The sequence below is a fragment of the Nasonia vitripennis genome, chromosome 2, assembly GCF_009193385.2.
Source record: "Nasonia vitripennis strain AsymCx chromosome 2, Nvit_psr_1.1, whole genome shotgun sequence".
Classification (NCBI taxonomy): Eukaryota; Metazoa; Arthropoda; class Insecta; order Hymenoptera; family Pteromalidae; genus Nasonia; species Nasonia vitripennis.
Window position 1 is genome coordinate 23229218 of NC_045758.1, and position 18254 is coordinate 23247471.

General features: G+C 47.6%; 1 protein-coding gene across 3 annotated transcripts in view; it reads left to right on the forward strand.

Annotated features, from left to right (window-relative positions):
• The window catches only part of LOC100120799 (ABC transporter G family member 21), a 101625-nt gene that overhangs the window by 61060 nt on the left and 22311 nt on the right, over window positions 1–18254 (forward strand). Inside the window, exon 2 of one of the 3 annotated variants that reach the window (XM_008212370.4) lies at window positions 8743–8821. The exons of the other annotated variants lie outside the window; for them this stretch is intronic. Coding sequence (XP_008210592.1) covers window positions 8817–8821 — 5 coding nt within the window. The 5' untranslated portion in view covers window positions 8743–8816. The remainder of the gene's footprint in view (window positions 1–8742; window positions 8822–18254) is intronic. 3 annotated transcript variants of the gene reach the window in all.

Genomic DNA, 18254 nt, shown 5'->3' on the forward strand with positions numbered 1-18254 from the left:
CACGACGCTCGAAAGTTTTTCAACTGCGGAAGATTTTCGTTCGGGAATTTTAACGCGCAAGTTGAACGATGCGTGTTCACGGATAGAGAGATGGAGGGAAAATATACCGCGACCTCGATATTTTTTTTACAATACAAGCCTTTGAATGCGGGGTGGGAAATAAAGCTCTGTATAAATATTGCGTCGTTAGCTAGCGCGTAACATTTTTCGAATCAACGTTTCGACGAACCTGCATTGTTCCTGCGCTACACGCGATATTAAATTTCTTTTTTTTTCTCGAAGCAAATAAAACGGACGGATTCGAAAAATCATTCGCCGCGGTAGATCAATTCTATGGTTCTCTTTCGGGATATCAAGCTCCAACTTGGAAAGCGATAAAAGCTCGGCTGCGGAAACGAACGAAGAAAGATACGGGGCCGTAAGTAGATTAGCCGCACACAGTGAAAGGGACGACGACGGTACGTGGATGGAGGCACGATCACGGCGTCTATTGAATTCTTAAAACGGCGCTGCATCAGCGGAATAAAAACAAATGATCGCGACGACGAGAGAAAGGCGTAGATTACTGTCACTCGCGCGGGGCCGGTAACACACTTGCGGCACTGCACACATGCTGGCGATCACGCAGCCGAGGTAATTGCCGGCCGATCTTTTCTTTCGTAATCGCGGGATATACCTATACCTTTTCATCCAATCTCTTGAATCGTCGGTTTTAATATTCATTTTTTCAAAACGAATCATGCGCGCAGCTGCGTAATTTTTCAACCAGGAAGCACCGAATCCAGTTAGCCGTAGATGTAACCCACCGCTAGCTCTAGTGCGCATACAATAACGCGCAACTCGAGTTCTTTTGTCCGCCCTAACGGGCGAACGCGCCTCGTAATAATTGGCGTATGTCTATGTACATCCGTTACCTCGTCGTAATATTTATGAATATTAATCCCACACGTACTCTCCGCACTCTTTCTCATAACAATAATAATAATAATAGCAACAAGCATTGTTTTTAATCTCAGCGCGTATATACACGACAGCGAGGAGTGCAATCACCCCTAGAAAACGTATACACATAGTTGATTCCGTTGCAAAACATCGCGCGCATTATCTGGTCGGAATAATAAGTTTATTGAAGGTGATAAAAGCGTCGAGCGACGTATGTAAGCCTTAGTCATCTAACCGCAGCTCGCTGATGACTTAATCTAACGAAGCGTATATAGTGTGTTTATACGCGAGCATAAAACGATTGAAAACGTGCGATGCCAGCGGAGCTCTTGGCTTCGATTCGAGGAGCTATACCTATATGAAAATTAAACGCTCTTCAAGACAATGCGGCGTCTAAAGCAGAAAAACAATAGGAACACGCATAGACGACGCGCGCAGGCACGCATCGGAACGCACGCGAGCGCGCTGCAGGTGTCGGAGCGACGCACGGCTATATATATATATATATATATATATATATATATATATATATATATATCTAGAGAGAGAGAGAGAGAGAGAGAGAGAGAGAGAGAGAGAGAGAGAGAGAGAGAGGAGCGAGCCAGGAAAGAGAGAAAGGAAAAGCGTAGTGAGGTACGCGCGCGCGTGCGTGCCTGGATTGCGCGCGAGGTTCAATGACTCGCGCTCGCGGGGAAAAAAGAGCTAGCTACTGCAGCACGAAAAGAGTTTTTCAATCGAAAGCGCCCGCATCCGTCGCTCTGCGTGCTTGTGTGCGTGTGTACTTGCTCGGGACTATTGTCCTCGCACGATGACGATCGAGTGCCTCTCTCTCTCTCTCTCTGTGCGACGGGATGCAGTTTTGGTGTGACGCGAATACAGAAGAGCCAGTGTTATACGTGTAGGTTGATTTTAGCAGGGTTATTCTTAGCGCAGAAGTAAGCTCTTCTCTCCCTCGCGGTATGCGTGTAATAATCGAGAGGAGGGCCAGTTGTTATTACACCGCAAAATCGTAAATATGCATCGATAACTCTCGCAAGCTCTCGCTGGGAAGACAATAGGTGCACGCGCAGGGGGAGAGAAGGAAAGGGGAAAAATATATAGCGCAGAGAGAGATAAACTAGAAGCAACGAGCTACAGCCAGAAATTTACGAAGCTCTCCCGAGTCGAGGTTTTCCGTTTGCGCCTGTCAGTACACACTGCGGGCTCGTTCACCCCCCGCGTCGAGCTCTCTCTTTCTCTCACTCTCCGCATCCTGTGCAGCAGCAACTCCGTCTATATCATACACAGGGTGCAACAACCTGACTCTGGCTCGCCGTCGGAGCCGAGAGCACGGAGATAAAGTATCTTTGTGTGCGAAACGTTTTCTCTCTCTCTCTCTCACTCTCTCTCTCTCTCTCTCTCTCTCTCTCTCGCCGCGTGTTAGCTGATGTAACGTATAGTCACACTTTGTGTCGCGTACTGTACACACGCGACAGAATGACTCGCAGGATCGACGCAGCGTGTCCCGTTTCGATAAAGTCGTCGTTCGTGCAACCGTCGTCGATTTACACTTAGGTATATACCCACACGTTATTTTCCGCGAACAAAAAGCGAAGAAAGCCCACAGGGCTCGGGAAGAGGGGGGCGACGAGCTGCAAAAGAAGGACTGAAATAAAGAGACGAGCTGTTGCAGCTGGGCGAGGAATGAAAAGCGAGAAGCACGAGAGGGAAGCTACCGCGTTAACACATATCTATCTGTATTATATGCGCGTACAGCCGCGCGGGGGGAAGAACAGCGGGCATAGAAGAAGCGACGACGAGAAAAGCGCGCGCGGAGCTCGTTCATCCGCGAATAATTTACGACGGGCTGCAGAGAGAGAGAGAGAGAGAGAGAGAGAGAGAGAGAGAGAGAGAGAGAGAGAGAGAGAGAGAGAGAGAGAGAGGCCAGTCGGATTGGAAGCGACCGACAGATTGGCAGGAGAGCGCACGAGAGAGAAAGAGGAATTACGGCCTTGCGCGCTGTCGGGGTACAAGGAGCGAGTGGAGAGAACGAGAAACCGAAGAAAAGTGGCCTTACGCTGGCTTCGACACTTTTTTGAATGCGAGTAGGGGTCGTTGCGCTTTATCCCATGCTCCTCGACTGGCAGTAGCGCTTTGTGTGTAATAGCATTTTTCATCCGCCGCGAGAGAAGAATCGCGTACAGGCGTATCGCGTGAGCAGCCGGCTGTGCTATCTGTACGGTATAATCCAAGGTTGCGGCGGTGCGCGCGAGACGTTCCGCCACGTGTGCAGAGTGCGGTATAGCAGTGCAGCCTGTCGTGCAACCTTAACCCTCTCTCTCTCTCTCTCTCTCTCTCTCTCACTGCGCGCTCGTATACTGCAGTCTCAGCTCTCGCTCTCACTATCAGCGCGAGCTCGCGAGCAAGAGGGTGAAAGAGAAAGGAACGGCTAGACGAAGGGCGCGCTCTCGGGCCGGAAGAAAAAGAATCCCCCCACTGTAGTTCCTTTTCATCGTGCGCTCGAGGGGCTGTGCATGTGTAATATACACACAGGCCGTACGTACGTCGCGTCGTCCACGTGTGCGCGCCCACGAGGTACTCGCGTGCGTGTGTAAGCGCAAGCACGCGAGGCAAAAGAGAAAGTCCGCCACGGCTGGCTGCTATTATCTTCGGGCTTTCGAGGGACACTTCCGGGTGTATTAAGCCCTCCGAATCGGATATTACGTACAGTTGAGCGTCCGGGGAAAGCCGAGTTTTTATATTGCGCAATCGCGCGAGTAGGAAGTCGATAATGGTCGAGTTTCGCGCGATTGGTAACGGTATTATTACACGATGACAGTTTTAGGTTTGAATTTCTCGAGGAAACTATACATCCGCACGTGCCGGACGACGATCCTTTATAACATAGGAGAGAAAGTTCACGAAGGCCGTCTCGGGCGCCAGGTGAAAAGAGGGTGCGCGCAGCACACATAGGGGTAGAGAGAACGACGAAATAAAGGCAAAAGGAGAGGCACGAGGGTCTGCTCGCGCGCAGCAAGGGTGGAAAAGCAAGAAAGAAAGCCTCGGCGTAACGAGCGACGAAGAGGGGGAGGCGACGAGAGAGGAGAAGTGTACGAAAAAACGCGCACAAAGGAATATGTATACGAGGACGGAGGGATAGGACGGAGTCGGACGGAAAAAGGGTGAAATTTAAGAGGAAGCGAGACAGAGCGATGCGCGCGGCCAAGGAACTTGTACACACTGTGTGCGCGGAAAGTCGAGAGAGGAGGTAATAGAACGCGCTGCTCGCCCGATGGCTGCTGCGAGGAAAAAGAGGAAAAGGGAGAGGGAGAAGAGAGAGCTGCCAAGAATATCTCGGGGGCAACGACACGTGACACAGCAGCGGCAGCAGCACACACATACGTATACACTATATGCACTCGCGCGCCTAATGCAAAAGAGAGATGTGTGCCATATACAGAGTACGCGGAGGAGAGAAAGAGAGAGAGAGAGAGAGAGAGAGAGAGAGAGAGAGAGAGAGAGAGAGACACTACACGTTGAGATGCAAATCTCTCGCGCTGCTGCAGGCGACGACTCATGCTCCTCGACGAATTACACGGATTAACGGGCTTTTATTTGCTCAAGTCGCGCTGCTGCAGCCCGCACGAAAGCTACTGCATCGAGTGTGCACGGCTCGATCGCTCAGCATTGAAAAAGGCTTTAAATGCCGATTGCGCAATCGCGCTCGTTTGGAGAGAGATCGTCGTGTGTGCTAAACGCTCACGACGATAGCTTGCTAACCAGAAAAATATCGCTCGCTGTATGTATGAATTCGTATTCAAAAGGCTTTTCTCTCTCCAGTAGCTTGGGAGAGTGCATAGCGTAGCTGTAAACGTCGACCGCGAATTTCCGAAAGCAGCAGCTATCTTCGAGACGCTACGAGTTGCTTTCGGAAAAATATCACTTGGCTTACTGACCTTAAACTACGCGAGATCGTAAAGATAATTTTAACCATTTCTCAGTAGAAGACGCCGACTGCAGCTGCTTTTACAGAGACTACGTGTAAATATTTCGCTGGGGTATGGACGAGTTTGTCTGCCTATAACGTGTATTCCTTTATTAGCGTTTTTTATGTTGATGAAATTGTTTTGAATCCTTCAGCTTTGGATCAAATATTGCAAATTTTCAAAATGCATCCTTTTCCAGGCCAATTTTTTTGTTTTTCATATCAATAAAATATTTTAAAAAATTAGCTGACACCCATCTTTGCTATTTCAATTCATAGAAAAATAATCTATAGAAGTATCATTCTATTCATACTCCGATCGGCTGTTTATTTTCGCGCCCGATCTCCACAATTGTCAATACTAAGAGTTGATCCTATGTTATATAATTTCAATCAAAATACTCTTAGTATTTCTTAAATTATTTCTTAAAATAACATACATCAAATGATTTACGATAAGAACAAATTTACTCTATACTGATATGGACGGTAATATTATATACTTAAGAATTATATCAAGACAATTTTTTGATAGTTCGACGATGTTGGTATTGATGTTAACAAAAACTGAGTTCTGTTAATCTAGTTTTTTTTATATCACATTGTTTAAGAGTGATTGCTCTTCACTTCTTAAAAAGCTCAGACACTATACTCCAGCAGCTGTTTCTCATAGCTGCGCAATGTTGCGAAAGTAGTCTCTCTCCTCATCAACGCACACACATAACACTGCAGCGGCTGCACTGCATGACTCAGAATCACTGAATTCAATTAATCTATCTCCCAGATTTCGATGTATACGTTACACGCCACAAGTGCGCTCATGCCGTTGACCTCTTCTCGCCGCGCGGCGACGTCGCCGCTAACTGCAGCAGCAGCAGCAGCACACGTATAATAAACAACGGTGTTACTTACTTCCTCGTCGTGCGTCGAGAAAGAGAGCCGAGTAAAATCGACTCGATATCGCTTGCGCGAACCGGGTCACTTGAGACCGACGCTCGCGATAAACGCTCTCGGGAGTAGTCCACAGTATAGGTGCACGTTCTCGCTCTCTGAATATTCGCGCGGGGGTGTATCAGAATCGTTAAGGAATCCTTTGATGCTTCGATCGAGCTGTTTGTTATTTATTTATGGGACACGATACGTCGGCTATTGCATTATAAAATATAGAGCCGGGATATATTTACGCTTGAAAACATCCGGGTGTACTGCTCTCTCTCTCTCTCTCTCTCTCTCTCTCTCTCTCTCTCTCTCTCTCTCTCTCTCTCTCTCTCTCTCTCTCTCTCTCTCTCTCTCTCTATGGGAGAGATGCTGCAGCCGGATATGCTACTGCGGCGGCGAAAAATCGCTCGTTCACCGTTATATCATAAATGCGGCTAGCTCCAATGGAATAATCGACGTGTTTTATGATTGAGTGTTATGTTATATGCATAAAATGCATACGGCCGAGCGAGAGTCCAGTTAAGATATTCTAATTACGAGAATTTTTAAGTTCTCGATAGCTATGATAAACGCTAATTAATATATACATAATAAACAATTTCCCGCTTCTCTCCGGTGTAGAGCGTATAAAGTTGCGAGTTTTACGTCCATCGCGTAAACAGCTATGAACTTTGAATCGATAGATTCCGCGAGTTTCCAATTATAATTTTTCCCCCGAACGCGCGATAAAGACCGATTAGTCATCGCACTGCCTCTGCCATAATAATACGGTTAAACAAAAACACTGCACTTACATCGCGCATTTTCGATTTCACCGTCTCGAGGCGCACTTCTGACCTCGATACACTCGGCGTACAACAACAACAACACCTGCTCTCGCAAAAATACAGCCCTTAACTGTAAACTCGCCGTCTAGACACAACGGAGGCGTCGCATCAGATACGCAGAGTCAATTTAACGCCCAAGACGCCAGTCATACTCGCCGCTGCATCATCATCGCCGTCGCGTCTCGATGCGACGATCCGGAAGAGGCGTTCTCGATCTTGACGCGATCGTGCATAAACTCTCCTTCGTTTTTTCCCTCTCTCCTCTCACCGCTGAACTCGATTTCGCGCCACATGCAGCTGCGCGTCCGCGTATTTATACACGTATAAGAGTATTATAATGCAAAAACGCCCGATGAGGAATGGCATCGGAGAAAGAGCGGATGTATAGAAGGAGAGGCGGGGCTGTGTGTGCATCTATTACGAGAAGATTGATAGAGAGATATCATCCCAGATTGCGGATATAGATTAATGAGTGCGCGCCGCTGCAGCTCGTTAAAGGTTGGGATAATTAAAGGTAAATACGGGTAAATACGGGACGCTGCAGCTGTTCTCGGTACTCACACACAATCAAGGTCGAAAAATCCACGGCGGCGGCAGTGTTTCCCTTCGATATTGAATCTCTCTCGCAGCGCGGATTTCTCGGATGGAGCCGCACTCGCTCTCTCGTGAGACGCGATCGTTATCCTTTTCCCTGCAGCTCCGAGCACGTCCACAGCGGATATAGAAGGCAATATAACAATACCGAGAGAGCTGTATAGAACGGGGTCAGTGGAACAGAGCAGACGGAAGGTGGCTGTGTCCGAAGGGGCTCGTCGTCGATAATGCCGGTTGTATTCTTATATTTGCGCCGATCTTGTTACTCGCTGCGCCGGTGGCGCCTGTGACGTGCCGCCCGCGTAATTGCCGGCAGCAGCGCCGGCGCTTCCTCTTTCTTTTTCCGCGAGAGACTCTTTCTCTTTTTACGCGCTCGCGCGCGGCGAGCCTTTCATTGTCGCCGCCGCGTAAGTAGCAGTCCGGTTTTTTTATTTGCTGCCGATGGTGCTGCTGGCTTGAAGAAGCAATTTGACTTTTTGCGCCTGATTTTATTCGATCGATTCTTAACGGCGTAATGGGCTGATATCCTTTAAAAAATAACGTAGTTGGATTATAATCGAATGAGCGTTGAGTGCTCTTTAAATTTTCCGCGGTGGAAAAGGAATTATTTACATGGAGTTCTCGTAGCGTATGGTTCATATGATTATACGCATATTGAGTAACCTTGTTTAACGGAGCTTTATTGGACGGATAATGTCTGATAGCGCTATTACCGACAGACAGGACCAATCGGCTCATCATCTGAGCGCAGCAAGCTTGGCACTAATTGGGAGTTAAATCAGAGGATAAATTACACGCGAACCGAACTTTTCTTCGAATTTCTCTCTAAAGCCTTATCGAAGCTTAACTAATTCGATAGCACCGTTATACAGTTCACCCACTTCGCAGGACAACGACTCTCGATAAAAACACCGACGACTTACGTGGAATACGAGCTCGCACTCTCGTGTCAAATGTCAGCTCTGCGGAATCACGACATTTCCCTGTCTCGCGGCGTCGTACAAAAATAGAAGCTACGAGGCCTACTGCGATCCACAATGCCTATAGGTGGGCTGATTAGCATTTAGAACCGCGCCGCGCGGCGAGGAGCACACATTTGTATAATTGTGTAATATCGTTGCGCAATGCACGGCGGCATAGGCCGTGTAAGTATAAGAGTTGTATAATTTCGAGGTGGCTCGGAAGCAGCTGCTCGATATTGTTGTGTATGGTATGTAAGCGCGATGATTAACCGCGTGAAGCTGGTGTGCGGGTCGATAGTGTATTTATTAAATATTTGTCGCGCCTAACGATGTAAGAGTTTGCAGGGTTGATGCCAGTGATTGCGAGGCACACCTATGTAATCATATAATTTTGAAGCGCTCCCAGTTGCCCTAATTGCCCCTATTCAATCATTTTCATTGATATGTTGTGTGAAATATCCTTATATTTTTCCGCACGACTGTGTCTAATTATTGTTTTTTATTTCTGTTACAGGTGAGACAAACGATGACTGCTATTGCCTTAGTTCTTGCTGAATATCACTTAAATTTCTGTTCTATGCAAGTGTAATGAAGTGAGTACGATACCTTACAAGAGCGAAAGACCTATGTTCAAATCTCAATCTACACAAATCTAACGACTCACAACCTCCGCGTTATACTTCTATAATATCTGCACAATATTCACTACTATTGACACAATATTGACTACCGTTAGCCGTGACAAAAGAATAAAGTACAAAAAAAGTGACTCGCCGCTTGGAGAAAATTTGTTCGCGTAAAAACCCAGCAACTACCGGATGATAAATCAACGCGACGACTCTCCGTACGCGCATACACACCGCACGATCGTGCATAAGTAAAGAGCGAGACGCACTTTCGCGATATCGTTCTCCTTCTCGGCGGCGACACTGCGGATATAGGTTAATAAACGTCGCGCGCGAGTCTAAAAAATACGCGTATACTCGGAGCTGTATAATAAATACAGCAGCCGCGACTCTTTTCTTCGTCCTCTATACTACTGGACGAGACCCCCGGAGATTCGCAGTGTATACTTCTGGGAAATCGCGAGCTTCCTCTCTTTGTGGCGCGTACTTTTCTCCGATATGCCTTTTCCGCGAGCAAAGAGAGTCGTTGGGTGTCATTCGCGGTATTACTATGTGCGCTGACCTCTATGTGTATCTTCTCATCGCGCATATTTTTCACGCGCGCGGTACAATAAAATTGAATTTTCGCGTGACCGACATTTCACTCCGCTGTATAACGCATCCGGAGTCGAATCAGCAGCAGCAGCAGCAGCAGCAGCAGCTATACGGCTCTAATCGTCTTACAGCCTTGCGCGATCCACGGATAAGCGATTTCTCGAGATGGATCCGCAGAAGCAGCTTATAAGTATCGCTATCGGCCGATTTTCGCATGACCGCGAGGGTATATAGCACACGCGGAGAGGATTTACGAGCGTGATCTATAGCGGAACGTAACGGGCAAGTCTTTCTGCCTCTCATAGCTATTAACCATAGCCGCGCTGCAGCTGCGAGAGACATGGGCGGCATTCTACCTACGACTTTTCGCGATAAGTCGTCCCGCGACTGGATATGCGGATACCTATATATTGTCTTGTACGTACACTACTGCGCGCACGGCGACGTCTTGGCCGCAAAAATACACGAGACGGAAGTGCGAATAACCGCGGAGGCTTGGGTTTCTGGGTTAACTTTGACTATGGATTTATGGATGCGTCAGAGCGGGTATCGAGGATGCGGGAATTTTTGAGCTGTATATGCGCCGCGTTGCAAGAGAGCTATGCCGTGATGGATGAGCGGCGAGATCTAGCGCGCGAGTGAATTTTGAGTGGTTTTTGAACGAGCTCTGATGGATTTATTCCAGACCGACAGTTAGCTCTCTTTCTGCGTTCTATGCGCGAGTCTTCGCGTTTTTTTTGCTTGTTTTATTGATTCGAATGCCTCCTTATTCGACAAGCTCGGGGTGGGCCGTAACCTGTTAGCGATTATATTTATTGTTTCCTTTCTCTGATTTAAATACATTACAGAGAGGCGACTGTGTCGAAGAGATGCAGTTTTTATATTATTTTTTTTTTTGAAATTTTTTACACGACACGACTATGCAAATTTTCGGGTCGTTTTTGAAATAATTGATGATCAATCAAATTTTTATATTTAGAAACCTATATCTATACAAAGCCTTAATTAAGAGATCCATATACGCGAACGAGGTATCCCCTTATTTGAATAATTATATTCGTTATGTTGAAACTCGTAATCCTGCATTTTTCAACTATGTATGATGAATTGTAACCAGCCTTTTTTCGAAAATAGTTTAAAGGCGCTTACCCAGCTATGCGCCGCAGCCTACTCTGCGCCCGGCAGATAAGCGAGGCATGATTGATTCGATGGCAAAGCAAAAAAAAAAGGAAAAAATATCCGCGGACATTATCTTCATCTCGCGTTTAAATTTCGCATACCTATGGCATAACACAGCAGCCCCTCAAAACCCATAAAACTGGCTGCATAAACACCGCACACGAAATTTATCCCCAGCTTGTAATAACGAACGCACTTGACCTCCTCAAGCGCGCAATATTTCTCCGCTCTCGCATGTGTGCAAAGCTGCGCGTGAAAGATCGTCGCCCGTGATACTTATGGCTCTTTCGGCTGCATATATATGTATACATTATCGGGGCGAGAGAGGGTCCGCGAAAAACCGCGGCAAACTGATTCGGCGTCGTCGGCGCGAAACAATCGCCGCGCGCGGCTGACGTTTTCAGGGCGAAAAAACAGCGACGGCCGGAATAGATCTCCGCGGCGTATGTAACCCGGAACCGGCTCGCTTTTACGCGCGGGCAATCTCTCTCTATCTCTCTCCCCCGTCGGGTGTTTAATCGAAGTTGCTGCTGCTGCACCTGTCGCTGTTTTCACGGAATTATCGTTAATCGAGAGCTTTTTTTTAGGTTTCAGCGAATACATATGAAAATTAATAAATGGAGTTTATACAGTGACTGTATATTAGCCCGGAGCCATCACACAGGTTCTCGCGACTGCAGTGCGGCCTCGCCTCGAACTACTTTTGCGGCCCGCGTCGTTGCATTTTTCGACCTACCCAGCGATCACTGGCCTCGTCGCTTTCCTACTCTGTCTCTCTCCCTCGCTCTCGTCCTTTTCCTCTTCCTTATCCTCATCTCGGTGAGTGGATTCTCTCGACTGCAAGGAGAAATCGCCTAGATTTGACTCGAGGACGGAAATAAATTCTACTTCGTTGAATGTTTCTTCCTCTATACTATATAGTTACGTATCATATATCGTCGATGAATCGAAGGACGCTTTGAGGTCACGGGAAATTGTTCGAACTGTGCCAAAAATAATTGCCCACGACGTAAAGTTACTTCCAGCTCGATTGCGGGGCGCGCGACTATTATCATCGCGCTAAGAAGCACTGGAGTATGCGGCGGCTTTGAAAACGACTCGGTCCTCTTTATTTGCCGTCATCGGCAGAGCACAGCGTCGATTCAATTTCATCATATTCATATTTTCTACAATCCTTCTCGTACCGATGATGTCGATGATCTTGCGCCTATATGCAGAGTCGAGCAAGCATTCGATTCGATATATTCTATCCTGTCCGTAACAGTTGTAAAGTTGAGCAGCTACCGCTTCTTAGTTATCGGTCATTTCGCTCGATTGCTTTCCATTATTACTCCGCGCGACGCAGCTCTCTCCACCTCACACAAATGACGGAATAAGAGATCAGCTCCGCTTAAACGACTCGATATCTCTCCGAGGAATAATCGAAGAACTCGGTAAAAAATCATCCGTGGCAGTGAAATAAACACACGCGGCATTCAGTGGCGTATACGACGACTGCGCGCGAACGCGGAAGTGAACGGAGCCTCTCTCTCTCTCTCTCTCTCTCTCTCTCTCTCTCTCTCTCTCTCTCTCTCGGCACAGCTGCATTTTTCGGCCCAGAAAACGAAGCGGCAGCCGCGAGGCGTAGGTGTAGCTTACACAGAGCGTCTCCCGGCCCCAATACTCTCGGCTATCTAGCAGATAAACGTGCCAATGCGCGCAGCTTATGCATGCCGCCTCGTCATCGACGAGGGAGAGAGAAGCGGCGCGGAGAGATAGAGATTTCTAAAAAGGCCCCCGCACTGCACACGGGAAAGCTTCTTTATGGGCCCGGCTGTCGAGCGGATCGATGCCCGTTCCCCTTATTCACTTTATTTATCATCGCAGCGCCGGTGTATGCCCAGGTGTATATACTGTTACTTTACTATATCGCCTCCAGCGATGTCCTTTTTAATTTCTCGCTCGAGCTAGAGAGAGAGAGAGAGAGAGAGAGAGAGAGAGAGAGAGAGAGAGAGAGAGAGAGAGAGATGCTTATCGCGCTCTGTACTCCTACTCCCTGCGCGGTTTTAATATTCGAGATCCTGTGCGCGGTACACTGAAATAAAAACACAGTCGTTTCTGCTGTAAAGTCCGGTAGTTTTAACCGTTCTGCCACCGTAACAACTGTTCAGTAAGAAAAACGGTGTGCCACTGGTAGTTTTGGCGAGTCGCTTTAAAACTGCTGAACTCTACGGTAATCTTGGCGAGTCTTCGTACAATGACGGATTACTGGTGCGAGTTCAGTTAAAATAGCTGTGTCTTCTTCAGTGTACATGTATGTATTATATATCCCTGTGTATACGTGTGTATAGAAGCGCGCGCGGAGCCGAGCTATCTGTCGTCGCGGCGACTCGCGGCTTTCTCCGGATCCGCGTGTACCGAGAGTTCGTTTTCTAGGACATCAGGATTTTTCGCGCTGCTTTATGAAACGTGAAAACATGTTTTTCGTTCTCCGCGCGAGCGCTTCGTCTTTATGGCCGCTCGTTTCAGGGGAAATGCGCGTTTGTTGTGATTAATTTGTTTGCTCGTTTCTAATGAAAACTACGCATACACACAAGCTGAGAGTTAGAGTTGCAGCAGCGCAGAGTGAGGTGAACGACCCTTTCCTGTTATTGATATTTCCATCGTGTTTTCTAACGCGACTGTCGACAGATATACACATGTCCGTGCGGTTATTGTGAGTATAGGTATACAGCCATTATACTTATGAAAGTTACTTTTCAGGTGCGTTTCGTTGTTGCCGCGAGCGCGAACGGCTATAGCTCGCCCCGTCTATTTTAATCCGCCCTTTAATTGCGTTATTTTTACTGCAACGACATATCGAACGCCGCTAAACCAATTACACGCGCGCTTATGAATTCATCAGCTTATAGCTCTCTCTCTCTCTCTCTCTCTCTCTCTCTCTCTCTCTCTCTCTCTCTCTCTCTCTCTCTCAGCGTACCCCTTCGTTTATACATACTACACACATGAGACTTGCATTGTTTGGAGGAAAAGTACATTACAACTCATGCTCGCGTCGTAATTATATTCCCCTTAATTTTTCGTGTACACACAATGCAATAGTCGCGCTGCAGTGGAGGCCGCATCGGCGCCTACTCGAACGGTACATAATCCCCGCCTCCGCAATGGCGGGAATACAGTCTCTCTCTCTCTCCCTCTCTCTCTCTCTCTCTCTCTCTCTCTCTCTCTCTCTCTGTGTATGCGCATTATCGCGATCGAGGCTTTCGCAGCTCAACGTGTCACTGTGCCGGTGCGGCCTGCAGTTGCACGAAGCCCGCACTGCTTTCTAATTCTCTTATCAGCGCCGCGCGCTCTTTCTTTTCTTCTTGTCTCCGTGGGATGATATACCGGTCGACTGTAATAACGCCTTGTGTGTGTATGTGTGTGTATCGCGTTGATAAGTGTAGGACGAGTTCTTTCATGTCGAGAGGAAGATGATGATTATTCTAACCGATAGATTCAGTATGGAAAATATTTGAATTTTTGAACTATCTGCAGGAAGACTTTGAGTTTATCGATATAGTACGCCGCGCGCGCGCGATTACCGTAATACGTTTATCTCGAGGCTATATATACAGGAAACATCTCGGATCGATAAGAGCCGCCACGAGGAGAGGGATCAATTAAAAATTACAAGACAAAAGAGCGTCGCATTCTTTCCGCGCGCGTTTTAATAGAAATTGACACGCGTGAGATAAGGCCGGTGTCTCTCGCTTTTTTTATTGTCTCTGTATAAAAAGCCGTCGTCGGCGCAGCTTATCACCGAGAGAGCGAATTTCGTAATATAAACACACTCAAGATCCGCGCTGCAATCTTTTTTCTGGCGCATACATACATAGATGCCTATATATACGTATAAGGTATATTCTTCGTCATGAGCGCGCTTAAAATACCGCCGATAAGATGCAGGAAGAATCGCGACTTTTCTTTGTTTCTTATTTACGCGTGTTTTCGGATTTTTCGGGCACAAGCATTTTTATTCTCTCTCGATTACTGTATCTCAAGCAAGTCTAACGAGAGGCCAGTCCAAACTGACTTTGCGTGAGCGCACCGAATCTTTTTTCTCCGTCTTCTCCTAATCAGCGAAGCAAAAAGCTCGCGTTTTATAAAGCTCACGAAAAGGCTGCTTAATTTTTGGACACGCACCGGGCGACTCTCCCCCGCGCACATACGAGATCCGATCTTTCGCTTATCCAGCCGGGCCATACATACATCAGAGCCCATTAGAGGTGGCTAATAAAGAAATGAAGTCGAAAAAGAGAGAAACGAGTATACGGGACGTTAAATGATGCATATCGCAGGGAGAGACCGGCCGAATAATCGCCACAATGGGCGATCTACGGCGATTCGCGGGAGAAAGAGCGACCGTATAATACACGTACGTTATACACGCGCGCGCGCACACAGTCGTACCCTATTTTTGGCGCACATACACACACGCATACACGCGCCTGTACCGACGCCTGCGCGCCTGATAGCAGCGGCAGCGTGCGGTGTGTGCACCAGTCTCTTTCCCGACTGCAGAGGGCATTTCAGCGAGATTACCGGTGCATTGACCCCGACGACGACGTGTCACCCCTTCACCGTCGCTCGCGAGCGCTGGAGCGAGAGGAAGGGAGACGTCGCTGCGTGCGCTATACGCGCGCTCGTACGCCCCCACCTTCCGACCTCCTCCTCCTCCTTTTACAACTCTCTCTCTCTCTCTCTCTCTCTCCCTTCCGCCCCCTGACCCCGACGACGACGGCGCGCGCGCGCTCGTTAAACGCTGTATATACTGCACTTCTCTCTATACACACACACACACGCACGGATCTCTGGCGCAAAAAATTTCGCCGGGCCGAACGACATTCGATTCGTTGTTTCTAATGAACCGCGCGCACTGTTTACGTATATACCTATATGCGTCGTACAGCTCTCTGCAGCGCTTAATCAATTTAGCACACACACACCAATATTATCGCGCGCGGCAATAAGTAATTTTTTTCCTCGTCTCTCTCTCTCTCTCGTCTTAATTAAAATATATGCGTCGTTTCGTAATGTCCATTCGCGGCGCATTTATATGAACCGATGCATACACGGCATCTGCACGTATACGCCGGCGATTTAATAAATAACTCCCGCTTCGAGCTGCTGTCTGGCTGTCTCCTTCGTCTACCGGGCGCTGTATATGTTCTCTTCTCTTTCTCGTCGCGCTCACGAGGGCGTTATACACAGGCAGCAGCAGCAGAGGAGATGCACCGGCATAACCGACGAGCATTATGACACGGCGATTAGAGCAGCCGCAACTTGCGGGTGTTGCTCTCTCTCTCTCTCTCTCTCTCTCTCTCTCTCTCTCTCTCTCTCTCTCTCTCTCTGTCCCTGCGCAGCTTGCGGTGCACGCACTTGCTGTGTGTGTGTGTGTGTGTGTGTGTAACGAAAAGGCCTCGTCGTTTTATGTCTCTGCAGCTTGTATGTGTGTGGATTTCGTTAAACGCTGAGAGGATCTCGCCAGAGTTAATTAATAAAAATATGATTATTTTTAACCGCAAGGAATTATCCTATAAAAGACGAGCGTAAAAGCTCAGCAGGTCAATTAGCAGCTATACTCTTTGGGTTTTGCAACTCCCTCGCGGCGGTCGAGTCCTTTTAAAAATATTACACGTGATTGAGATCCGAATGATCTAGGCGCTTGATGCAGGCGCATCACGTTTTCTTACGCAAGTTGATTTTTCACGTTTGGTGCGTGATTATAACGCATGAAATGCCACCAAAAGCTTCGTGTATTTCCTCACGCGGTCCATCAGAAGAGAGAAAGTCAATCAAGATATCCCACGTGAGTAAATCCAAAGGAAAATAGGTTAACGAAAACAAACAACACACTTCCACCGCGATCCCGGAAGCAGCTCACGAAACAGCGTCATTCCTGGCACTGCAGAGCGCCTGTGTAATAGGTGTGCGCGCGAGGAGCTCCGCGGACAAAAACACACGAGTAGAAATAAAAATAGCGGCGCTCGCGCGCAGGTAAAGAAGATCGGCCGAGTATTAGCAGCGAGCGCGTGCTCGTCACGTGACTAGAATGTTACTTTCACTTTGCACTTTGCTCTCACGCGCGCGCGCGTGCGCGAGTCGCTCGCGATCTATGCAGAGCGCCAGCCAACGCGTACCGCTCATTACGGGCCGGCGTGTTTTTCACGCTGGAATTTTCTCGGAAGAATCCTCCGCTACTGGCCTCTTTCTTTTCACGTCGATCGCCGCGCTCGCGATAGCCATTGCTGCCTGCGCGCGATTGCGGATTTTCTGATCGATTGAGTGAGCATTATATATAGTGGCTATTCGTATGGGCCGACGTGATCGATGATTGTTGAATTTTGCTATTGAGGATTTTAATTATTATTTCACGATATTATAATAGATGACAGTAATATGTTAACCGAATGACGCAAACCCTCGAGAGTATTTTTTCACTATAGTGACTTTACTATAGTGACTTCACTATAGTTATAAAGCATTGACACTGTTTAGCTATCGCTCGAGGTTCACTATAGGTCGAGACGATGCCGAGACTGCTAGAGCTCTTGAACTCTGGTTTGCAATAAACAATTTTGGCCAACTGAACTGTATATAGATCAGCTGTTTCGTTTTTGCCCTAAAAGAAAAGCCTTCAAAGGAATTTTTATTCACGATTATAGAGATATATATATAGGAAGTTATAGCATGAACGGCTCATTACAGAAGGCAGTTTTGCCATAGATTGCCAACCGCTATTTATATACATTCTGCGCGCAGATTAAAATGAGGGAAATAGAAAAATGTCTATGCGCCACCTAGCTTCACTAGCCAAAAACAGAGATTCACAATGTCCGGGCGATAGGGGATAGGCCAGTCGAAAATTGTCCATACTCGGATTTGCTATAATAATACTAACGTACAACCAAGGGCCGATTATTTTTCTCCGCTTAAATCTTTCGAAGCTCTCTTTTTATGCACCCAAGGGAAATCTCTCGAGCAATCCCCGAGTACTTCGTACCTGCATATTAGCGTATCGAAAAAGTGAGCTTGCAAGCACACGCGTGTGCATGTGAAAAGAGTAGAGAAAACGAAGCTCCTTTTTCCCCCGATGTCTAGACTCTATAGGGATATTCGAGGAGAGAGAGAGAGAGAGAGAGAGAGAGAGAGAGAGAGAGAGAGAGAGAGGGTGTCGCTCGCGCTCCGAGGCTAGCCACAAACTGCCTCGTAAAACGCACTTTACACCCGCGAGGGAGAGTCGTGTGTATCTGGCATAGAAAAGTACGAGTACTTGTGTGTACTTATTAGGACAAGTGTACCCATCGATTGCGACTATATCCCAGCTTGGTTTTCTATTCGTCGTTTTTGGTTACATCGCATCTATTCTGAGATGCGCAGCGTAATACAGCATCCGAAAATCCCCTACACGTTTAAGCGGCCCGTTTCCTGCGCTTCGCTGTCCGCCCGACTCGTCTCTGGAATTTCCAGAGAACGGCGTCGGCGGCAGCGCGGTTCGAAAATAGAATGTATAGCGGGTGGCGCGACGAGTCGTATAGAACACGATCGATGCTTATTGGAATCGCCGTATCGCTGCTGCTTTCTGGGCAGACTCGGATCTATAACG